The 26034-nt window shown below is 41.6% G+C and overlaps 1 protein-coding gene across 2 annotated transcripts in view; it reads right to left on the bottom strand.

Annotated features, from left to right (window-relative positions):
• Positions 1–26034, bottom strand: part of STK32B (serine/threonine kinase 32B) — a 335065-nt gene that overhangs the window by 20414 nt on the left and 288617 nt on the right. For both annotated transcript variants that reach the window (XM_073610257.1, XM_073610249.1), the window contains 2 exons: positions 20000–20131; positions 18066–18130 (listed from right to left, as the gene is read on the bottom strand). In XM_073610257.1, the coding sequence (XP_073466358.1) occupies positions 18066–18130; positions 20000–20131 (197 nt within the window). The remainder of the gene's footprint in view (positions 1–18065; positions 18131–19999; positions 20132–26034) is intronic.

Genomic DNA, 26034 nt, shown 5'->3' with positions numbered 1-26034 from the left:
TAGACCTTAAGACCCCTTTCACACTGAGGCAGTTTTCAGGTGTTTTAGCGCTAGAAATAGGGCCTGTAAAGTGCCTGAAAACTGCCTCCCATTCATTACAATTCACACCCGGGCGGTGCGCTTGTGGGACATTCGGAAAAGTCCTGCAAGCAGCATCTTTGCGGTGGTTTGGGAGAGCTGTATACAGTGCTCCCAAAATGCCACTGCCCATTGCAATGAATGGGCAGCACTTCCGAAGTGCCTGAAAAGTGCTTTAAAAGTTCAGCAACACAGGAGTTTTTAACCCCCTTTTTTGGGTTGAAAAGTGTTGCGAGCGGCTGAAAAAACAGCGGTAAAGCGCCGCTAAAACGAGTTGTGCTTTACCGCTAACAGCCGGCACTTTCAGTGTGAAAGCCACCTAAGGGACTTGTGGATTACTGCATGAATAGACTTTTGCTTCAAAAGGGATTTCTTTCATATAGTTGGCTTCTGCTTATGTACACACTCTTTATGGGGAACTAGAAAGATTTTTGTTTTGGAAAAGGATCTTTATTTGTTCTTTTGCTTTGCGTGGTCTGAAGTCTCTTAAAGGGGTGCATGCACAGCATATCAAAAGAACAATTCTAACAATGTTAACCAGAGTAATTCATGCGTTGTTGCAAAGCAGCCAATCAGCCAGGAGTTGGGTGACATGGCAAAGGTGAGGGTTATTCTGGTAGTGGTTAAGTGCTTGGCACTTCCACTAGTGGCCAGTTCCCCACTCTTGCGACCAGATCCGCGGTACTGAGTGTCTAGGGATCCAGCCTGGAGTCACAGGATAAAGAGATGTAGAGGGGCACCTGGGAGAAGAGAGCAGGCATGCAGAATGAAAAGAGAAGTGTTTCCTGTATCCCATAGCAATCACGGGATTAGGCACTGGGAGAGAGATGACATGTTTTGTTGAATTGGTGACTGGTACAGGCTCTACGGTACCAGTCCCTAAATGCTGCACAACTGGGAAGTGGCGACAGTGTATACGACAGCGCTCGCATCTAAGTTGGAGTTATGCCTTAATGTTGATTTCACATGACCACATACTCCTGCCGAGCATTTAGGCATTAGCGGGTGCATTTCAGAGTGTCCCCACTAGGGCGCATTAAGCCCCTCTCACAGGTGAGTGTCAGAGAAAAATGACCTCAAGCTTGCTGAAAGAGGTTTGTGAACAAAGTGGATGGAAGTAGAGTAGAGTTAAAAATATAGGAGGTGTGACGCTACTTTGTTATTTGTAGACTTCGGTATAATTTTGCTAAAATATGTGACTTTTTCACTAACACAATGCTTGCTTTTCTCCATTCTCAGTAATGTTTTAACAGGATGATTGAAAAGAAATGCAAAATTGACATTACGCTTGCTGAAAGAGGTTTGTGAACAAAATTGTTTAAAATAAGTGGAGTTAAATACACAGGAGTTGTGCTGCTACCCAGATAGCAAGCAATCGTGCTGCAAGTTTGAAAAGGATTTGTTAAGCTATTGCTAGACTTGCCAGGCTTCACAAGTTTGTTGCACAATTGCAGCAAGTCCGCATTGTATGACTCCAGAACAACTTTCTTTGCAAACATTTCTGCAAGCCTGCTGCAAGTTCTGGTTCAGTTATGTTGTGCAATAGACATCCCACCACAGGGGGTCACTGTGGCTAAACTTTCATGCTATAGACTTGCAGAGCTCTTGCTGTAGACTCACCACTGTAACTTTGCTCTTGCTAGAGACTTGCCATGCACATTTGCTACAAATTGGAAAAGTATAAACAAGAACTTGTGCTTCAAGTGCTCTGCAAGTGTACAACTTGCCAGTGAAAATGTGCAGAAAGTTAACAGACTTACAATTCAACACTATCACAAATTTATGGCAAGTTATCCTTGCTATCTGAGTATTTTTATTTGTAGCTTGTTTTTAGTGTGTGCATATGTCTTCTATCTATGCTTTGACAATCTTGTGCAATTCGTTTAGTGTCAAAAATGAGTTCTTCAACAAAATTCAACAAATTTGTTTAAACGAAAATAATTGAATTAACGAAAACACATTTAATAAATTTTTCCAAAAATTCAAAAGAACAAAAAATCCGAAATTTGAGAGTTCAAAAAGAATGAAAATTTCGAAAATCCGAAAATAAGAATGTAAATCCGAAAATGAAAAAGAACGAAAATCTGAATATAAGAACGAATATCCAAAAATTCAAAAACTCGAAAATCCAAAATAATAACTAACTAAAAATAACTATTACTAACTATTAAATTATAGGTATTGGAATTTCCTTTCAAATTTGGCTGTTAGTGAATGTAACAAATACGAATTTATCCAAAGTTAAGAATTATCTGAAATAACGAATGCCACATCTAAACGAATGCAATGTAATACATTAATAATAATAAATAATAATAATAAAAACATTTATTATTATTAGTTCATTACGTTCCATTAGTTCAGATGTGCCATTCGTTATTTCGCATAATTCATAACTTTGGTTAAATTTGTATTCGTTACGTTCACTTTGAGACAAATTTTAAAGGAAATTCCGATTCCTAAAATTTAATAGTTAGTTATTATTCGTTAGTTATCATTTCAGATTTACGAATTTTCAGATTTCGTTCTTATTTTCGAATTTTGAATTTTTACAAATGATCAAAATAATGAACACGGCATCTAAACAAATGGAACGTAACAAATTCAAATGTTTCTGAAGTTACAAATTCATTCGTAATAATGAATTTCGATCATAAGGAATGACCCGAAAAATTAACCCCCCCCCAAAAAATGAATGAAATGGAAACGAACACATTTTTCGGCAGTGCACATGTCTACAATCTTGTACTGTCATTTTTAAAAACCTTTTTCCTCTAATTTCTGTCAGCCAGCAGGGATAAGTCATTGGTTGTTAAGAAGCCGGTACCTGTGGGCGTCCTAACAACCAATGACTCTTCTCTGCTGTCAGGTTTGTAAACAAAGTGACTGAGTGGAGTTAAGACACAGGATTTGTGATGCTACTTGTTATTTGTAGATACGGTAGTAATCAGGTATATGGCGCAATAAGTGCCGTGTGTACAGGAATGTTTATGCAGAAAAGCAAAAAGTTCATAGAGTCCAACTGGAGCATTGAGGATAACTTCCCACTGATCTCAATGCACTAGATGCAGCACCTCTGAAGACATCTTTGCCATTCTGAAGCTTCCCTCCAACCACTTTGCATATTATTTTATATATACTGTGATTCTGTACTTGCCAAATATGCTGCAGAAATCTCCCTCCGCTGAGTCTGGCTGCAACCATTTTAACTGTGGGCAGCTAAAGCTGCTGCCTGTTCACTTCCTGGATTTACACACACACAGAGGCACACCTCCAGCTCTGCAGCCCTGCAGCTTTCATTGGCCCTTTTGTGACTCATTTCCCCCTTCCTTCCTGGTAAACTCTCATGAGAGTGAGAGAGAGAGAGCTGTGCATGATGTCATAAGCCTAGGCTTTTTACCAGACAAGAAACAGGAAGTGGGCTGTATAAGGTATTTACTGGCAGAAAAAAAATTACTATCCAAAGTTAAAACAACAAGGGCAGAAGATTTAATAGATGGAAAGTTGAAAAAATAACTGAAGGTCCGCTTTAAGTATCTCTAGGTGAACAGTTAAAAAGAACAGCAGGGCGCAATCTGAGTGTTGTATATAAACGTATTTATTGTGGTGAAAAGAAAAATGGCAACTCACATTGTGACAGTTAAAATCAGGCTTATCACACAGTAAAGGCTTCGGGTGGACAGCTTCCAGCGCTGACCACTTAAGAACTGAGCCTCTTTTTTAGATGTGTTGTTTACAAGTTAAAAACTGTTTTTTTTGTCTGGAAAATTACTTAGAACCCCTAAACATTATACATTTATTTAAACATCATACACCGTATTTGCGCAGCGGTCTTACAAGCGCACTTTTTTTGGAAAAAATACACTTTTTTGAAGTAAAAAATAAGACAACAGTAATTTTAGCCCAATTTATTTTAATATTGTGAAAGATAATGTTACTCCACGTAAATTGATACCCAACATGTCACGCTTCAAAATTGCGCCCGCTCATGGAATGGCGACAAACTTTTACCCTTAAAAATCTCCATAGGCGATGTTTAAAAAAATCTACAGGTTGCATGTTTTGAGTTACAGAGGAGGTCTAGGGCTAGAATTATTGCTCTCGCTCTACCGATCGCGGCAATACCTCACATGTGTGGTTCGAACACCGTTTTCATGTGCGGGCACTACTCACGTATGCGTTCGCTTCTGCACGCGAACTCGGCGGGATGGGTGCGCGTTTAAAAAAAAATATTTTTTTTCTTATTTATTTTACCATTTATTTTTTATTTTACACTGTTTTTTTTTTTTTTTTTTTTTTTTAAATTGTGTCACTTTTATTTATATTACAAGGAATGTAAACATCCTTTGTAATAGAAAAAAAGCATGACGGGACCTCTTAAATATGAGATCTGGGGTGAAAAAGACCTCAGATCTCATATTTACACTAAAATGCAATAAAAAGAAAAAAAAATTGTCATTTAAAAATGTTTTTTTTTTAAATGTCCCTTTAAGAGGTATGGGCGGAAGTGACGTTTTGACATCACTTCCGCCCTGCAATGTCATGGAGATGGGTGGGGGCCATCTTCCCCTCACTTGTCTCCATGCCAAGGAAGGAGGAACATCCGATTGCCTCCGCCGCTGCTGACGGCTCTGGTAAGTGGCGGAGGGCACCGGTGCGCGGCAGGAGGGGGGGCCCTCTCCCGCTGCCGATAAAAGCGATCTTGCGGCGAATCCGCTGCAGAGACCACTTTTATCTTGAAGCGGACTGCCGGCCAAACAAGAGAATACTGGGGTTATGGCAGCTAGGCAGCTAAAGTGACGTCATTGGCACATCAGGGGGGAGGGAGCTATGCATTTCCAGGCCTCTCAAGCTTGAGAAAGAGGCTTGGGCATCTTTGAAATGCATAGCTCCCTCCCCTGACATACTGATAACATCACTTACGGTCAGCTCGTCATCCTACAGAAGCGCCCTACCATCTTGTTTATTTTCACTTCTTCATCCAATGACCAAGAAAAATTGCACGCTCAGCACAATATCAATAAACACAAAACACCTGAAGTGTTATGATAGTGAGTCCAACATTGAAACTATTCAAAAGAAATAAACATAGAATAGTTCTTATGAAGAAGTATCAAGTGATACAGGTGATCTCCCTCCTCTAGTGCTTCAATCACCCAGTGGGACCTCCACCAATGTCAGAAAAATGCACATCATTGGCTCGCATTTATCCCCTCTATCTGAATCACGGGACCATCTTCAGAGTGTATCCAAGTGCATGGACCATGACCAGGAAGCTTTACTTCTCATGGTAAAAACAGCTCAGCATATCCCATCCGTAGTAATAAGTCACCAATGACCAAGAATAAAAAAAATCTCATGGTGCGGTATTTACTGGTGAACCAGCATAAAAATAAACATATAAAACAATTGTGTCTATAGCACTTACATAAAAAAAAAACACCAATCCAGCCAGGGATAGTGGCAGCAGGACCTCAAATGTAAAACATCATGTGTGAAATAGCAAGCTTGCACTTTCATGAAGTGGCGTCAAACTGAAACACAGTGGTGGCCAGGACCTCAGGTGTTGTATAGTAATAAACCTCAAAACCTTCTTCATCCAAGCTGTCATTCAGCCTGACGTCTGGACTTTACAGGCTGCAAATTTTATAATGAGGCTCCCCATCCCAGATGCATGAGCCCATCGCACACATATTACATACAAGAAGTGCCATTTCTTCTTCTCATGTGAGTTGCCAATTTACTAGTGTTTCACAGAACATTTAATTCTACACTTAGTTTTGTGTCCCCAATCCCCGGTGTGTTCTCTTGGTCCTGCAGGTGTATTCATCCATCCACCCAGTGTTTCCATCCTGGTCTAAGCTTCTCTGTTGTTGTGAGACTGTCCATCGGAGGCCCTTACTATGTGATGAGCCTCATTTTAACTGTCACAATGTGAGTTGCCATTTGTCTTTTCACTGTAGTAAGATTGCTTTACACATGCAGGAGCCCTATGAAGAGTGATCTGAGGTTAACAGGACATGTGATAGATGGTCGGAAGCAGGGACGTGCAGTCAGGTGAGGCAGGTGACACAGCCATGAACCTGCCATGAACATAAAAAAAAAAAAACAATCAAGCTTCCAGGGTCATAGCTTGGCAACCTGGGGTCACAGAGACCCCAAATTTGGGGGGTAGGTAGCTGAAATCCTACCCCACCTGGTCCCACCAGGGCTCCTGCCACCTATTGGGGCTCCTGCCACCAATAGTTCCAGAGATACAGGGCTTCTTGTGCAGCCTGTCAGAAGCTACATACAGAACAGCCAGTTTAAATACAAGCTGGCACATTCTGTTTGCAGCAGACTGAGAGGATGAACTCACAGTGCCTCTCACTTCTTGTCAGAAGCACTGAGCTTAATGGACAGCTTGGAGCCTTGAACCAATGGTAAAGCACCATTGGAACAAGCTGTCCAATAAAAATGCTGTAGTGGAGGCACGCCTCTCACTGCAGTGTCATAGAAGGGGGCATGTGTCTGTCTAAAAGACAAATGCTCCCTTCCAGCCCAGCCCTCTTAACTACAAGGAAAAAACATGTGTTTATGTGTATAAGATTTACCCACAATCCCATGTTTTTCTCACAGAGTTAAGAGGGAGAATGAGAATCTGCTGAAAAGGTACTGTTTTAATCAAGCCAAATCATATATTATTATTAGTGGCGGCCCGTCCATTAGGGGCGCCGGGGCACCGCCCCCTCTCTCCACGCCACCCCCCTATTGCATAAATCTATCTATGGCCGCCGCGGCCACCCACTGTTCAGGCGTACGGCCCCTTTCTGGACTCCGGGCGCCTGAATTCCAGCAACGGAATGTTTTTTTTGAAGCTGCTGATTAGAGCATTAGGCTCTAATAGGCTTCAAAATAAGGTGGACTCGTGGCGCAGAGCATTGCGTTAAGAGCCCACCCAGGTGTTACAACAGTGAATGAATATTCGGTATAATGGGCAAGACCTGTCGGTTTGTCAAACATGGTCAGAAAGATTTGTGTGTGAAAGGCAAAACATACCCTATCAAGGGATTTCACACATCTTCCTCTGACCATGTGGTGATGATGACTAGTTCCGGTTTTCCGGCTTGCGGTCCATGCTGGTTGTCGCTCCCCTCTACTGTTGTCACTTCCGGGATCTTCTGCTCCTCACTGATCTGGACAGCGTGATTGTTCTATTAGTGTCTCCAGAGCTGTAGAACGTCCATCTGCAGGCTACCCTGGAATCTTCCGCTGCCATACACTGACATCGCTGGGATTTCTCTAACACACTGGGGACCCCTCCTATGCCGGACCACCTGCTTTATGAATACATGACATGCCTTCATTTACTGCAGATCCTGTAAGTGTTTTTAACCCTTTTTGGGGATATTAAAAGTTTGTAATTCTGCACTTAGAGGCACCTTTTTTGCTTTTTTTTTTTTTTAATATGTTTTTTTAGTAGACACCCTAGGGAATAAAATGGTGGTCGTTGCAACTTTTTATGTTACACAGTATTTGCGCAGCAATTTTTCAAACGCAGTTTTTTTTTAAACTTTCATGAATATAAAAAAAACCCCACTATAGTTAGCCTGATTTTTTTTTTTGTATAATGTGAAAGATGATGTTACGGCAAGTAAATAGATACCTAATATGTCATGCTTTAAAATTGTGCACACTTGTGGAATGGCGCTAAACTTCGGTACTTAAAAATCTCCATAGGAGATGCTTTAACATTTTTTACAGGTTGCATGTTTAGAGTTAGAGAGGAGGTCTAGTACTAGAATTATTGCTCTCGCTCTAACGATCGCGGCGTATGTAACCTGTGTGTATCTGGCTTTGATTCTAGCCAGTGCCTCACCAGCCACTGACCTCACCGCACGTCCCTGGTAGGAAGGCATTATGTCGCCTCCTCATCATTTTAACCTATTTTAACCTAAGGGAAAACTCACACCACAGCACTGCAACCATGTGCAAAGCATGTGGTTGTGGTGTGGCCCAATTAACCAACTGCCTGACCTCTGGCTGTTTTGGATTACATTGTGCCTGCTGCCTCTTCTGACCTTGGTATGTTTCTAGATAACGCTTTCTTACTGCCTGTCCAGTCCACCGCCAGCCTCTGGCTTTCATAAGGACACATACTCACAGTGCAACGGGCAATGCCTGAGCCTCCTGAAGAGCACACTTACTCTTTTCCTCATTTCTGTTACCTTTACTCACCAGAAACTATAATGTGTACCAAGATCTGGGGGAACCAAGCTCTGGTAGGCACTGACAGGGGTGCGTACAATGGTCAGCTTTTATTTATATATGTAAAACCTTTCCCAAAAGGAAAAATACTAAACTGTTGCTTATAAATTTGTTAGCTGGAGTTTGGATTCAATTTGTTAGTGTATTTAAATCTGCTAGTACAATATAACTCTCCCCTCCCCCAGGTTGACAATACTGCTGTCAAAATGTGCCCCCTGTGCTTCTTTACCCCCTAATACAGGAGATGTGTTACTGGCCAGATCACCTGGTGAAAACAGAGGGAAAACACTAAAGAGATAACTAATGCAGCCACCACATCTAAGAATTTGTAAGTTACAAAATATATAATGTTTGGTTTTGCTTTAACCACTAAGCCACCGCCCACCGTCATATGACGGCTGGACGAGGCTTCTGTTATTCTGGGAGGACGTCATATGACGTCCTCGCCTTCCCGAGCCACTAGGCCCCGCCGTGTCACTCGGGACCCGGTGCGCGTGCCCGGCGGCCGCGATGTCCGCCGGGCACCCGCGATTGCCGGGTAACACAGCAGGAGCGTGGATCTGTACATGTAAACACAGATCCACGTCCTGTCAGAGAGGAGAGGAGACCGATGGCGTGTCCCTTGTACATAGGGACAGCGATCGGTCACCTCCCCCAGTCAGTCCCCTCCCCCCACAGTTAGAATCACCTCCTTAGGTAATACATTAACCCCTCGAGCGCCCCCTAGTGTTAACCCCTTCCCTGCCAGTCACATTTACACAGTAGTCAATGCAATTTTATAGCATTGATCGCTGTATAAATGTGAATGGTCCCAAAAATGTGTCAAAAGTGTCCGATGTGTCCGCCGCAATATCGCAGTCACAATAAAAATTGCAGATCGCCGCCATTACTAGTAAAAAATAAATAAATAATAAAAATGCTATAAATCTATCCCGTATTTTGTAGACGCTATAACTTTTGCGCAAACCAATCAATATACGCTTATCGCAATTTTTTTTTACCAAAAATATGTAGAAGAATACGTATCGGCCTAAACAGAGGTAAAAATTTGTTAAAAAAAAAAAAAAATTGGATATTTATTATAGCAAAAAGTAAAAAATATTGTGTTTTTTCAAAATTGTCCCTCTTCTTTTGTTTATAGCGCAATAAATAAAAACCGCAGAGGTGATCAAATACCACCAAAAGAAAGCTCTATTTGTGGGGAAAAAAATGATAAAAATTTAATTAAGGTGCAGTGTAACACGACCGCGCAATTGTCATTCAAAGTGCGACAGCGCTGAAAACTGAAAAATGGCTTGGGCAGGAAGGGGGTGTACGTGCCCTGTATTGAGGTGGTTAAGGGAACTGCTGAAGGTGAAGCAACACTCACCAGCTATAGTTTCTGCCGGTGGCATCGGGTTGAGCAATACAATACATTTCTTTCTGGTGAAGTAACCAGTGGTGGCTGGGGCTCAAAATTTTTTGGGGGGTGCAAACAAACTGAAAAATACTGAACCCCCCCCCCCATCAATTGCAGCCTCACTGTGCCCATCAAATGCTGCCCTTGTGCCCATCAAATGCAGCCACTGTGCCCATCAATTGCAGCCATTGTGCCCATCAAACGCAGCCACTGTGCCCATCATATGCAGCCACTGTGCCCATCATATGCGGCCTCGTGTGCCCATCATATGCAGACACTTGTGCCCATCATATGCAGCCACTGTGCCCATCATATGCCACCACTTGTGCCCATCATATGCAGCCATTGTGGCCATCACACGCAGCCACAGTGCCCATCAAATGCAGCCACTTGTGCCCATCATATGCAGCCCCTTGTGCCCATCAAATGCAGCCACTTGTGCAAATCATATTCAGCCACTTGTGCCCATCATATGCAGCCACCTGTGCCCATCAAATGCAGCCACTAGTGCCCATCAAACGCAGCCACTTGTGCCCAGTATATGCAGCCACTTGTGCCCATCGTATGTAGCCACTTGTACCCATCATATGCAGCCACCTGTGCCCATCATATGCAGCCACCTGTGCCCGTCAAATGCAGTCACTTGTGCCCATCATATGCAGCCACTTGTGCCCATCAAATGCAGCCAGTTGTGCCCATCATATGCAGCCACTTTTGCCCATCATATGCAGCCACTGTGCCCACCGACCCCCCACTTGCGGGGGGCGCGGCTCTGGCAGCACCCCCAACCCTCCCCCCCTGTGCACACGGCTCTAGCAGAGCCAAGGGGACCTACCTACAGCACTGCAGCAGCTCCTCTCCAATGCACCAGAGCAACGGAAAGCTCCGTTCCAGCGTGTGTCTCCTCCGCTCCTCTTCCTAAGTGCCAGGCATCCAATAGGGTGGCCTGGTGCTTTGGCCAATCAGGAAACAGGTCTGATGCCCTGCCTCCTGATTGGCGGGGAGGAAGGTAATATGAAAATAGCGAAAATTAATTTGCTATCGTCATACAATTGGGTGGGATCAGGGCACACTCTCTGCGCCCTGAGCCCACCCTATTTTGAAGCCTATTAGAGCCTTTGGCTCTAATCAGATGCTTCAAAAAGTACCACCCCCTTCCACCCCAGCCATAGGAATCCATGCGTCCGGCGCACGGGCCACAGCTGTAGTCACTCAGGGAAGGTAAGAGTTTTCCCACAGGTAGTAATGACAAAGCAGGCAAAATTCAGTAAGCTGGATATTTGTTGAACACCTAAAAAAAATCCAAAAATACCAAACAGTGCCTAAGCCACAAGTCCATTGGTACTGAGTCATGTACATTTAGTTTTCTGGCCTTTTCTCAAGGCCAATTTGCAAGCTTTAGGTACAAACGCTAGGAAATGAGTAGCTAGCAACTAAAATGAAGGACCAATGGGAAAAAAAGCTACAAAACTCTGTTCAGCAGGGCATGGATCTATTAATAAGCCTTAAAGAGTAAAGTTAAAAATTCACAATTCCTCTAATTCCCTTGCATGTGAAGTTGCTCACCTGTACAAAGTACCCCTACAAAAGTGACGTTTATAATAAAAAAAAAAATACTATTGCTGTTAAATGACGTTTCCCAGCTGGACTGCTTCTGTTTGTAAAAAATTGCGTGGAGTCCCCCCAGCATCGATACCAAACCCTTATCCAAGCATGCATCCTGGCTGGCCAGGAAAGAGAGGGACAGTGAGCATGTGTTCCACCTCCTGAGCCATACCAGGCCATATGCCCACTACATGGGGTGTGGTACCTTGCCAGGCGGCCTCCCCTGGGAAACCACCTTGTCCCCATGTTGATTTGTAAAAGGGTCTCACTCCCACTTCCCTAGCCTGGTGGATGTGGGGGTCTGTAGCGGGGGGACTTATCAGAGATTCAAAAAAGAAAACTAATATTTCCACCTTTTCTAGGGACTGGTAAGCTGCAATATAGATTATTAACTTTTGGTTTTGTCTTTAGATACGCTTTATAAAGCTTCAAATGATCACATCATACTCTTCATAAACTGACCCCATTTAAAAACTGCACCTAGATACTGCAATGCCATATATTGTCATAGTGGCTATAGCAACTGGCAAGGTGGTGTCCTCAGAGGGCCTTGTTTGAACTACTACAATGATAAACTCTAAAGTCAATATTAGTAAAAAGCCAAATAAATGTTTTAGGAGAAAACCCATAAAAATGAGGGGAAATATGCTAACTGCATAGAAATGGTATTCCTGATAAAATTCAAACCTTGAACCTTGAGCCACACTGTTAAAGAGTTACTAAGTTCTGATACAACCCATGATGCTTCATTATCAAAATCTTCAGTCAAAGTTACAGCTGAACTTGAGAAGAGCATCTCCGTGTGCACTTTTATTTGTATCATTAAAATCAAACAATGATGGTCTCTCCTGCCGTTAGAGCTCAATAATTGGAAGTATGTCATGCCCTGCTGACTTCAGAAGCCAAAGTCTTGTTGGCATAGACCTATATTAAAAAATGATTTACTGATAATTTAGAGCCAAGAAATCTGCTAATTAATTCTCCATTTTTTCAGAGCATGGTAGGCTGTACAATTATGTCCTGAATTTATTTAATGTACAGAACTCATCCCGCAAACAGTAAGAACCTCAGATTGTATCTTAGATCAATATTGTATAATGCCTATCATGTCTTATATGTTAAAAGAGAAGTATGGCCAAACTAAACTAAAGTCCGCTGCTGGCTGACATCACAAAGCCAGTCCAGGCTCTGCAGGGATCCTGACAATCAGGGCCATCTTTAATATTGATTGGACCCTGGGCAAACATTGTCTTGGCATCCCCCCATGTAATTTCGCTCTCCGCCTGCTCTGAGACATACAATCAATAGCAGCTAGACTCAAAATCAGTTTACTGAAGCAGATCAGGCAGCAATTGTGATTGGTTGCTAGAGGTTACAGTGTATCATTGTCGCTCACTGGCTGGCTGCTAGAGGTTACAGCACACATTATGGCTCACTGATTATTTGCTACAGGTTAAAGTACATGACGTCTGCTTGTTGATTGATTGCTAGAGATTATTGTACATCAATACTGCTCACTGATTGGTTGCTAGAGGTTACTGCACATTATTACTGCTCACTATTTGGTTGCTAGAGGTTACTGCATATCCTTACCGCTCAATGAGTGGCTCCAAGAGGTTAGTGCACATTATTACTGCTCACTGATTTTTTGCTAAAGGTTACAGCACACCATCTCCCCACTGCCTGCACATCGTGGACTGGGAAGGTGAGAGGACTCATCAATAGACAGAAAACTCCCAGGGCTCCTAGGACTTCTGGGATCAGTGGCAATGCTGGGGGGGGGGGGGGTGTGATGGGATCCATGGCAGTGGTGGGGGGATGGGATTAGTTAGGAGGCAGTACACTGTGGCAAATTCTGAATCATGTAGAGCAAAGCTGGAAATCTTTGGCAAGTATATAGTGGGGGATTCTACACTGACCACCAATGTAATGGGGAATTTACAATGACCGCCAATGTGAGGGGGGATTTACACTGACCTCCATGTAAGGGGGAATTTACAATGACAACGATTGTTGAGGAGATTTGTACTGACCACAAGTGTGAGGGCAATGCTGCACTTACCACATGTACAGTACACTGATCACCAATGTAATGAAGAATTTACACTGACAATCAATGTAATGGGGAATTTTACATCAACAACCAATAAAGGGAGATTTCTACACTGACCACCAATGTAAGGGGGGATTTACACTCACCCCCAATTTAAAGGTGGCTTCTACATGGACCACCAATATAAGGGAGGATTCAAAACTGATCACAAATGTAAGTTTGGATTTTTGTTACCGGTTACCAATATAAAGTTTCTACACTGGCCACCCATGTAATGGGGATTTACACTGACCACGAATCTAATTTGGAATTACACTGACCATTAATGTAATGGGATTTACACTAACCACTAATGTAATAGGAGCATTCACAGTAACCACTAATGTAAGGAGGGATTTACACTGACCACCAATGTAAGGGGCAGTGTTGCCAACCTACCAGACTGAAATTTACTGACATGACACCCAAAATTTACTGGCACAGCCACGTTTTTACTGGCAGTTCCAAAAGTTACAAAATTACAGTTTTAAGTACAAATTCCAGCATTTAGGCTACAAATAAGTACAATATGCAATTAGCAATGTGATTTAACATAGATATTAAGGCAAAAAGCATATTTCTAATTTTATTTTCGATATACAGGGGGTCCCCGGGTTACAAACAAGATAGGGATTGTAGGTTTGTTCTTAAGTTGAATCTGTTTGTAAGTCGGAACAGGTACATTTTTTAAGTGTAGCTCCAGCCAAAAAAACAATTTTTAAGCTTTTTGGATAGCATAGGGAAGGGTTAACACCCCTGTAACATTTGTTTTGCTGTGTCTGCCCCTGTTCAGAAGATTTCACCTCACTTTCTGTCCCAATGACAATTGGATTTTGAAAATTTTGGGCTGTTGTAGAAACAAGGATTGGTGATAAAGCATCAGTGGAGGTACATTTTCCCCATAATAGCTCTTACAGGAGTGAATTTCCCTTCCTAGGGGTAGATTTCCTCTCACTTCCTGTTGTCTCCCTCCGTTTGTAAGGAGTTGTTTGTAAGTCGGATGTTTGTAACTAGGGGACCCCCTGTAGTAAGTAGCTCAGGGACAGGACTCAGGAAGGCAAGAAATTAGAATGGGCGATGCACACATGAAATTGACTCTCACAGTGATACTGACAGCAGTGTGCTGCAGCACAGATCACCATCATGACACATCCCCTCCTGAGTCACATTGACAGCCTCTCTCCATGCCAGGTTTTCCCTTCAGTCCCCTCCAGTCCAAACAGCACTGACAGTCCCGCACCTGGCTTGCCTTAATCCTGTCCTACAGACCTGCACACTCTGCTCCGGGCGCTCCGCTCCCTTGCACCATGACATCACACGACATGCTCAGACACTGCCTCCACCAGACCCGCCCCCCCGCCGGCACCCCCCAAACACACTGTAACAGGATGGTCTCAGACAGCTCCAGGCCCGAGCTGCGCATGCACATTTCCGAGCCGAGCATCACAGCCATGTTTTTTACTGGCAACCTTTTCCTCTTACTGGCATTTGCTGGCAGGAGAAAAGTGCCCATTTCTTACTGTCTGCCAGTAAAAATACTGACGGTTGGTAACACTGGTAAGGGGGACCCTCACACTGGCCACTAGTGGTAATGAAAGGATTGTACACCAAACCCCAAGAAGATTTACACTGACCCCCAATGTAACTGAGACATTTAGCATGCGTTCACATTTGTGTGTGTCGGGAATGCATGCAAAATGGCTTTCCTGACACCACAGAAATGTGCTGCCCTTTAGCAGATACACAGCAGTGTCGTTAATTGTTATTGACACCCTCACACATCTGCTGAGGTGTGCGTATTCACATGCACCAAAATTCAGGGTGCTGTGGCACCATGTTATTTTTCAAAAGGGTTCAACCTCCAATTTGCTTACCTTTGTAGAACAGGCTGATGTTAGGCTTAATGACCACAGTTGTAGGCTGCTATTTACATACTGCTGCTATTTACATACTAATGCTGCTGCTTTTTACATATCAATGCAGGTTATTTACATGTAAACACAGGGTCTGCAGGTGAGTCAACTGTACACGGCAATAGGGCAGAGCTGGGCAGCATTAGTAACAGAACTTCAAACTGAGATATCGGGACACAGCACAGGACTAAAACTTCAAAAGACAAGGGAATTTAAACTGGGATAGTTGGTAAGTATGAGACAGCTGCTTTGGGCCCCACGACAATGTTGGGGCCCAGTGCAGTTGTCTCTTTTGCCCTGCCTTAAAGACGCCCTACTGACAATAATATCAGGATCTGCCCAGATGCCTGACCGGCAGCTGGCTCACCCTCTCACGCACCACTGATGATCTCTTGCCCCCTCATCCAGCCTGGTGCTCCAGTGAGCGCTGGAAGGGCAGAACACAGAGTGGTGACTGACAGTTGCCACTCTATGTTCAGAGCGGACCTGGGGACTGAGCAGTCAGTGGTCTTTGATTGCTCAATGCTCGATGTAGAAGCATTGGCAGACAGCTGCAGGATCAGATCAGTGTTAACAATGCTGCAGCCATCTAGGTGAGTATGTACTGTATGTTTGTTAGTTTTTATTCTCACACTTCTCTTTTAACCTGGACCCCATCATGTAGAGCAGACACATCCAAGTGCAAGCAACCAGATGCTATATACATCCAGAGCTCCCAGAATCCCCCATGGTATGCAATTAACATTGTGCATGTTATTACCTTGATAAAGGGGTCCTGCAAAGCCCTGTATCTTGGAAAGTACTGTTGCAAATTTTACATATAGACACTTTAATTTTCAACATTATAACAGCACAAGAGCAAAAAAAACACAAAAAAACCCCAAAAAACATTATTTTCACAAAGGATAATGTGGTTTATTAACTAAAGTGCAAAATCTGGTGCAATTCTGCATAGAAACCAACCAGCTTCCAGGTTTTATTGCCAAAGCTTAACTGAACAAGCTGAAGTTATAAGCTGATTGGCTATCATGCACAGCTGCACCAGATTCTGAGCGCACCAGTTTTAGTAAATTTCCCCCAATGCATTAAAAACAGATTAAATATTTCAAATATTATAAATAAATACAACATAAAAAAACATACGTATAGAAATTAGTATAGGGATAAGTATAAAAACATTCTCAACAATTTCTTTTTACTATTTCCAACAACTGGCCTCTAGAATTCCTTACTGCCGTTGAAGTTATTTTTGGCATTTCCTACTCAGGTCCTGACAATGAGATGCAGTTTGGTTGTTTTCTGTTGTGTCTTCGAATGCAGCCTACTGAATTATGTTTTTTTTTTTCATTTTGCCCTTATATTCTTGCCATCTAGTGGTTTTTGTGATCATGTTTTCTTAAATATTTCTTTTATCCAAGCTAAAAAAAAAGTCAAAATAAAAAACACAAAACACACAACCTGTAATAAAAATTAGGGAATCCATATGAGAGTCAAACTCATTTGGAGCAATTAGGGCCTTTAGGTGGTCGCTCCCCATTCTCATTTGTGTCATAGATGGCTCTTGTCTCCATTAATTGATATGAGGTTTTTTTGTGCTTTATAGGGCATTCATGATGATGAAATTATGGGATTAACACAAAGAAAGCAAGTTACAACTTATTCCCAATGATCTAAATGTAGACCAGACTTGAGGAACTAATTCTTCAGGTTTGTTGCAGTGATGAGTGACTTGGTTCATCTATACTAAAAGTTACTTTAATTAATCTCTTCCTCCGTGTCCTTTGAGCCCTGTGCTTCACCCCAGAGTTTGGCCTCTCGGCCATGGACCTCAAATATGTGCATGTGCATTGGGCAGTTATCTAATAAGGATCCAACTTTTATTTAGAGGCAGATCATGCAGGGAACTGTGCAATAGGACTCATGGCCCATTTCATACAACAGACCAAATTAAGTATATGTGGACCTTTCCCCAAAAAAGGAACCATAGGACTTTGTTATTTATCCAATTGTATTACAGCAACTCCAACCCCCCCACAAACCCCTCAATGTTTCACTTCTTATTAAAAAAGGGTATTTCCATTTAATGCTGTCTCACTCAGGATATTGTATATTTTAGGGGATTGGAGGTGTCAAAAAAGCCCCTCTACTAGTTCAGCAGACACTGTACTGTCTACACTGAGCAGCAAAGTCTGTGGTTAAATCTTCAAAATACCTAGCAAAGCTGATTTTTAGAATATCAATCATCACTAATTTTAGGTTTTATATCAGAGTTCTTCTATTACATCTTTGTTTTGCTGATGAGAGGTAGAAGGCACTTCTGAAAGTCATAGTGTGGCAATGTCCATTTAAATAGGTTTAGGGTGGTTAGTCTACCATTTGCTTTTGCTTCCCAGCCTGTATGGATTACAGTATCAAGATCCAGTCTGTATGTCCTCTTCAGGGTGAGATTTATTCCCAGCACACTCTTTTCTGAATACATGCTTTAAATCTTTCCAGTAATTGGGATTGTATGAGCGAGAAAGTGGAATATTACAGTATTTCAGACAAGAAAGCCGTGTAATCAATAAACAGACTCAAGCTGGGAAGCCGCACACAGTCTGCCAGCAAAGCCCTTTTGCACCTGTTGTCACAATCATTAATCATTTCCAGTAACAGCTAAGAAATAACCTACAATGCTTCAAGAGCAATTTTCCTTGTACAACATGAGCATGTGTTTGATAAATATACTCACTTCTCCCTGTTGAATATGATGAATTCTTTCCTCACTGTGTCTAAGCACTGTTGCAGGTGTCCATTCTGGAAGAGAGAGGAGACAAGAGTTCAGGGCTTGAAACCAACTCACCAATGTGCATCTGTGCTGTTATTTTGTACGTTATGACATACACCTTTTTAGACCCCTTGCCTGAATGCACAGAACTCGAAACTTGAGTACCTTTGGTACGGCCTGCAATAAACTTTGACAGGCTGCAGGCAGTGGTGCTGGATGCTAAACCCGTTCCTCCAGAGTGCACTAAGTTGCCAGGAGGAATGCACTAACCTTAGACAATGGGCCTAAGAAGTCCTTATTGCACGTCTTTTATATAAACAGTGCATTCATACTGTAAAGAAAGTCCAACAAGTTAAAAAAGTCATAAAATGTAATAATTGTGTCCATATTATATACTAAATACAAGCAGTAGTTAATAGACCTCATATTTAAGTAAGCAACTTCAAATTACAGCATTGTTATGCATTCCTTATAACACATTAAACTATATTATTTTCTGAAATATCAAATTAATTCAATGCTATTTTTTGCAATTTGCACTATGCTACAATGTACCACATTGGATTGTAAATTATGTTTGCTACTTTATTAGCATTCCTACCCTATTACTGGAGTGATAGTAATAACAATTATTTAAATGTTAATGTCTTCAAAGAATATTATAGAAAATATTAAAATGCTGCAATAGCCCACGCTGCACACAAAGATCAAATAAAATTCTGTTGCTTGGAGCGTGCTTTGTCTACCCTCATATCTGTTCAGAGAAGTTGTGGCTATGAGCATTACAGTGCAAATGATGTAGAAAATAGTTGCTCTACTATAAAATTAGAAGCTGTGAGCTTTGAGTTTGGCTAATGTTCATTTGTATGGACAGACCGTATACAGCCAGTGGCACTGCATGTTGATTATTAAATACACCAATGCCCCAAGTCTTAAATACATTTTACATGAACTCATCTCTGAAACATTCATTTTATCCAAATTACAAAATGACTAATGCGCCCCAGCTGTAATTAAAGCATATCTAAACTCAAAAACAAAAAATGGAATATACTGCAGCTGATCAGTCCTTAGATGAGGAGCCTATATTAGCCTTTTTTTGGCTTTTTTCTCTTTATTTTCACCTGGGGATCCTGTCACCAGTTAGCACCACTTGTTACTCATTAAAAAGAACAAAAAGAAAAAGTGAAAAAACAAAAACAAAACAAAACCGTGAATAAAGTCCTTATAAACAAAAAAAAAAACTAATTTCTTTGCAATGTAATTCAACATCAGTCGTGCTGACCAGCAATGTAGATCCATGCCAATCATAACAACCTGTGGCCTGACAACATTGACTAGACAATGCAGCGAGCCACTGACGAGTCATGTTCACCTTAGCTACCGCCGTCACAAGTGACAGATCAGAGCAGGTATTTTTTGATACTTGAATGCACTTTAAAGGGATAAAGCATGTGGAAACGTGCACATATTACATAAATGTGCTGTATCTATGTATTTTATTTTTATTTTGCCCCAAAATACACTTTAAGTCGCCTCCATTTTATGTTTTACCTCCACATTCCTGTAACAGCTGTTGAGTGAGGTCTAACTATGACTAGGCAGTCCAACAGGCACCAAAGTTTGACCAGACTGCCCAGTGCTCTCCCTAATTTAACAGACCTGGCCAGACACATCCCCTCTCTTTCTCGGCACTACTAAATCTATGTGGGGACACCTTAAAGTCTGTGTTTTTTTATTTAACATACATTTTACAACATAGAACACCATAATGGATTTCCATTTCAAATGGGAAGGCATTTCCAAGATAAAATCATAACATACAACAGTGCAGGACTATAAAGAGAATAAAGGTTTGAGAATTCAGTTTGGCTTCAACAGTCTCTGAAAATACTTACCAGTGCACAACTTTCCTTGGCTGCCTCTCTTGACTTGTACTTGGCTAATCTCTTTTTCTTCTTATGGAGAGGTTTAGACTCTAGAATCATCTCTTCTAGCTCAAATGTTGGGTCACAATTCAGTCTTCCTTTCTGAGAAAAAAACAACAATACTAAAGTAGAAATTCAGGCAAATATAATAAATATACCACTAAAGGTATTTACATGTATGTGTTCATTAAAATTAAAATCAATTCCCTGTACAACACTGGGAGAGGGAAGGGCAGCACCCCTTTTTTTTACATAAGGCTGTTTGCAAAACAGTTTTTTTTTTTTTTTTTAGGGAATAGGTTCAGATACTCAACCCCCTAACTACCCCCTCCCACAAGCCACAGAGGAGAGTAGTAAAGTGGCAAATGGTGTGTGTGGCCAAATTGCACTAACAAGTGCATTAACCACTTCAAGGTCAGGCTCTTTTACCCCCTTCCAGTCCAGGCCATTTTTCCGGTTTTAGCAAGCGCTGTCACACTTTGAATGACAATTACTCAGTCATGAGTACAACATTGTACCCAAATTAATTTTATATAATTTTTTTAAGACAGGCAGAATTTTTCTTTTAGTGGTATTTATTCACCACTGGGTTTTTACTTTTTACTATTTACAGGAAAACATACTAAAAATAATCATAATCATCGTAATAATAATCATAAATAGGCGTTAGAGGGGCCTAAAATCCAAGGAGCACCTTTGCATTTCAAAAAAAGTAAGCATCTAATTTTCTGACTACCTGTTACATTTATGGAGGCCCTGGAGCACCAGGACAGTGGAAACACCCACAAAATGGCCACAGTTTGGATAGCAAACACACCAAGGTATTTTCTAGACTGTTTTGGAAAATGCGTAATGAAAATCAAAATGTATGTTTTTACACAAAGTTATCAATTAATAAGATATTACTAACACACAACATAGGCATACTTAGCATTACACCCCAAAACACATTCTGCTACTTCTTCTGAGTATGGCAATACCACATGTAAAATAAATTTTCACAGCCTAGACACATGGATAGGCCCAAAATCTAAGGAGCACCTTCAGGCTTTCTAGGGGCATAAATTATGCATCTAATTTCCTGTCTTCCTTTTGACATTTTTGGAGGCCCTGAAGTACCACAACAATAGAAATACCCACAAATTGACCAGCTTTTGGTGAGTTAACACCCCAAGGTAATTTTTAAGAGGCATGGTAAGTCTTTTAAGGACATTTTTTGACACAAGTTTTGAAAATGGAGAAAAAAAATTTTAATTCATTTTTGTACTCAAAATTGTCAATTTATTTTTCAATTTTTTTACTGAAAGAATACCAAGGTACAGAATAGCCAGACACATAGGCAGAATGGCGTCAAGTTTTCAAATCATCACATAACAATACAGAGAAATAAAAAGTATGATCATAGTACTTATCCATCATCTATTGCAATAACAGAACATAGCAAACTTGATAAGTATCCAAACATTGATGGAATAGGGGGCCTCATACGTGATCATCTGTATTGTGTATAAAATTGCTGGAGAAAAAACAAGTAAAAAGGAGAAGAGAGGAGAGAAGAAAGAAAGAAAAGTGAAAGGAGGAGAGAGAGGGTCGTCCTGGAGTTCGCTATGGAGTCGAAATGTAGTCAATCCATGGGTCCCATATCTTATTAAATTTTGACTTTATTACAAAGAATTTGAGTGAGCTTATCATTGATCATAATCCAAATGAGTTTACTTTTAACCTGGTCAAGAGGGATTATCGACTGTTTCCAATGTCTTGCAATTGTAATTCTTGCCGCCAGCAATATATAATTAATTACTTTTATCAATTTTCTTTGGGTATAGTTGTGTAGAGTGAATACCACATCGCAATTTCACAATGAAGTAAAAAGTGGTGAGAAAGAATGGAACACTTGAAGCAAGGAGGACATGGTAAGTGCAGAGAAGAGAAGAGAAGAGAAGAGAAGGGAAGGGAAGGGGAGGGGAGGGGAGGGGAGGGGAGGGGAGGGGAGGGGAGGGGAGGAGAGGAGAGGAGAGGAGAGGAGAGGAGAGGAGAGGAGAGGAGAGGAGAGGAGAGGAGAGGAGAGGAGAGGAGAGGAGAGGAGAGGAGAGGAGAGGAGAGGAGAGGAGAGGAGAGGAGAGGAGAGGAGAGGAGAGGAGAGGAGAGGAGATCCTAGTGGGTACAACATCTCACTAATATCAGACAGAAGCAATTGCTTAAAAGTCGATGTCTGAGAAATCCAAGTTTGCCAAACTTGAGTAAATTTTGATTGCTCATCCGTAAAAATGGCTGTGAGTTTCTCATAATATTAGTCACCCTGTTTTTTTACTGCCTTAAAGTGGTTGTAAAGGCAGAAGGTTTTTTACATTAAGGTAAAAAACCTTATGGATGCAGCTGCCCCTGCAGCCCCCCAAATACATAGCTGAGCCGGATCTTGATACAGCAATGTGTATGAGGCTCTCTTGGCTCTTTCCCTCCTCATTGGCTCAGATACAGCAGTGGGAGCCATTGGCTCCTACTGCTGTCAATCACAGCCAGTGATGAGAGAGCTGTACTAGGGAGTGAGCATACACGAGTGTCCCTATTAAAACCTGTATAGCAAGCAGTATGTAAAAACAAATATATCCATATCTATATATACATTATATACTGTAAAGCAGATATATACAGGTTATATATATATGTATTTATTTTTTGACACTGTAATTGCTTACAACTGCCATAATGAAAACAGTAAGCAATCAATTCCCTAACACCATTCAAAGGCTGCATTCACGCAGTTCTTGTTTACTACTTTGATCGCTGTGATTGATCACAGCGATCACATGGTACAGGGAGAATTTCACTGGGATGCACCAAAATTTATAACTCAGGGCTTGTCTACTGAAGTGGCTGAAATCAGCAACAGATCTTCAATGGGGGAATGATACAACAATAAAACCTAACCAAAGTCATACCCGCCTCCCCAGTATCCAAACCTAAATAAAATTCAGTCTAAACGGCTAATATTTATTTTTATCTTCATATAATGCTACATACTGTAGGTTGCATTGATTTGAAAAAAAGTGACATTGAAAGAATGCAGACTTAGTTCACACAAACAAAAAACAAATTCCTAGAAGGAGTTAAAAATCTCACACCAAAATTCAATAAAAAGGACTGCTATTATAGTGATAACAAAAGGCACCGTGTATAAACAATGATATGTGTCATCTTCTAAAGGTTGATCTCTTTTTATTTCCCAGTACAATTGATGTATTTGCAGGCTTTCATGGGAATTTGTATCCTGCTGGGTATAGTCAGTTCAGGTCTTATTGCATCTTATTCCATGGACTGTCAGTCTCTCACTCTCCCTAGAAAGCAACCTGTCAGGCCATTTGCTAGATCACACCTACTGCTCCCTGCTCTTTTCACACTGTGTTTGCAGTAAGTATTCAAATAATGATTTTCCTTCCAACTTTATTACTTTAGCTGTTGTATAATGTTTTGTTGGAAATGCAATATCAATGGAATGGCAATATTTACTGATGAAATACAGTACATGTACTGGTTAGAACGTAATGGGTTACCTGCAGTACATTCGTTTTCTATATAAAGATAAGTATCTGTGTGGTTTACTTAAAAATTTCAGCACACACATTTTGAACACTGAAGGGGCTATTTACTTATAAATAAATAAATAAACACAGCTTAACCTTATTTCCCACACCATGTGAACATGCACTTTGCAAGTGAGTAGTCAACTTACTAAGGACTCTTTCATATGGGCCATGAAAACAGACAGTCAAGCGATATGCTCATGGGTTTTTTTTTCAAAACCAGAAAGCATGTTTTGCTGTTTACTGATAAGAAGGAAGAAGTAAAAAGATAAAAGAAGTAACTTATAACGACCATAGATGATGAGATCTGGCAATCTGTTTTAGAACAGATACCCTTGGTGTCTATATCTCCTACCCAAAGTTTGTCACAACTCTTTGTTATCCATCGACCATATTGTACGCCCTATAAATTGCATTAATGGCCTCGTAGAAAGAGAGCCCAGATTGCCCTAGATGCTGTGATTCTCCTGTTGATCATTTACATATGTTCTGTAAATGCCCCAAACTAGTACGTTACTGGAATAGAATAACTAATGCCAATAATCAGCCATTTTAAGTGGCTCTACATAATGATTCTTTGACCTGCATATTACGGTTCCTAGATGAAGAACTATATAAACCCCATGACCAGTCTGCTATCTCTAGATTTTTTTGGGTACGCAAGTGTGCTTTGATAAAATGGATTGCGCCAATGCCTCCCACGTTTGAGGAGTGGGGCACGCAGGTTAACCTAACCTGCTTAAAGCGAGACGTATCTTGAAGTACCGTCGTACTCCATTCAAGTTTAACAAACTATGGGACCCTTGGTTACAAGTTACAAGTCTGGCCCCATTAGCTCTTGTATCTCTACAGCTGTTAGAATGCTTTTTTCTTTTTGTTTTGTTGTTTGGTTTGTCGCATGTAAAGTGATAAAACCTTTAATAAAATGTTATTTAAAAAAAACAAAAAAAAAAGTGTTTTCTTTACATCCCAGTTCATGAGACCTTAACTTCAAGGGAATTTTTAGTGTTTTTTTTTCAGTTATTACGTTCGGGACAAAAAAAAAATCACGTAATTTTTTTTAGCTGGGTTCATATAAAATATTGCATATGAATATTTGTTTTTATCTGTCTTTTGTTTTGTCTTCTCACATTCTTTCTTGTGTCTTTGTTAATAAAATAACAATTTAGGAGAATGGTGCGCTCATTCCACCAGTGTAAGACAAATGAATAAACACTTGTTACCCAGTAACAGGAGGAACCTGAATAAGGACCTTTGTGGCAGTACCACCAGTTTTCTTTTTACTCTGAGCCACTCCAAAGAAATAGTCTGTCCATTTCATCGGAGGAGACCAAGACCCCTTTCACACTGGAGGCTTTTTTCAGGCGCTACAGCGCTAAAAATAGCGCCTGCATATCGCCTGAAAAAAGCCTCAGCTGCAAACCCAGTGTGAAAGCCCGAGCGCTTTCACATTGGGGCGCTGCACTGGCAGGATGTCACAAAAAGCCCTGCCAGCAGCTTCTTTACAGCGGTGTAAGAGCGGTGAATACACTGCTCCTCCACCACTCCTGCCCATTTAAAACAATGGGGTAGCGCCACCATACCGCCGGCAAAGCACCGCTGCAGTGGCTTTTTGCGGGCAGATTTAACCCTTTTTCGGCCGCTAGCAGGGGTTGAAACCACCCCGCTAGCGGCCGAATAGCGCAGCTAAAATGACGGTAAAGCAGTGCTAAAAATAGCGCCGCTTTACCACCAACGCCTGGGCGCCTTCAGTGTGAAAGCACTCTTAAAGAGACCAAGTGCAGTGGCGTTTTCCCCATCAGGAACATTAAAGATATACCAGAAATGCCAGCTAAGAGGCGTGATTAGACCCAGCGGGGTCGCTTCCTCCCCTCTCTCCAGCCACCCCCTCTATGACCAATGGATAGATTCATGCATTGCATGAATTTATCCATGGCCGCCGCTGCCACTCCTTATTCAGGCGCCCGGCCCCTGAATTACAGCGGTGGGGAGTGTTTTTGAAGCACCTGATTAGAGCCATAGGCTCTAATAGGCGTCAAAAAAGGTGATCTGCGAGCGCCATGCTTGGTGCTCACAGTTCACCCAGGTGTGCTGGAAAAGCAAATGAATATTCGCTTTCCTAATACTGAACCGCCTCTCCACCAATCAGGTGCTTGGGTCTGTTACCCATCACCTGATTGGCTGAAACGACAGGCACTGTGATTGGACGCCTATCAGGCATCATATCCCCTATAGGAGAGGACGGGAGGAGAGTACAGGAGAAGACATGGAGGACATGGAGGAGCATGGAGGACACTGCTCGCCGCTGTCACCCGCTGCCCCACCAAGACAGGGTAAGTGCCGGGCGGGGGGTCACAGTGACAGCATTTGATGGGCGCAAGGGCAGCATTCGATGGGCACAGTTGCTGCATTTGATGACACAGT

Source organism: Aquarana catesbeiana, linkage group LG01 (genome assembly GCF_042186555.1).
Source record: "Aquarana catesbeiana isolate 2022-GZ linkage group LG01, ASM4218655v1, whole genome shotgun sequence".
Taxonomy (NCBI): Eukaryota; Metazoa; Chordata; class Amphibia; order Anura; family Ranidae; genus Aquarana; species Aquarana catesbeiana.
Note: the sequence above shows the minus strand (reverse complement) of the source record. Positions and strands in the feature narration are given on the sequence as shown.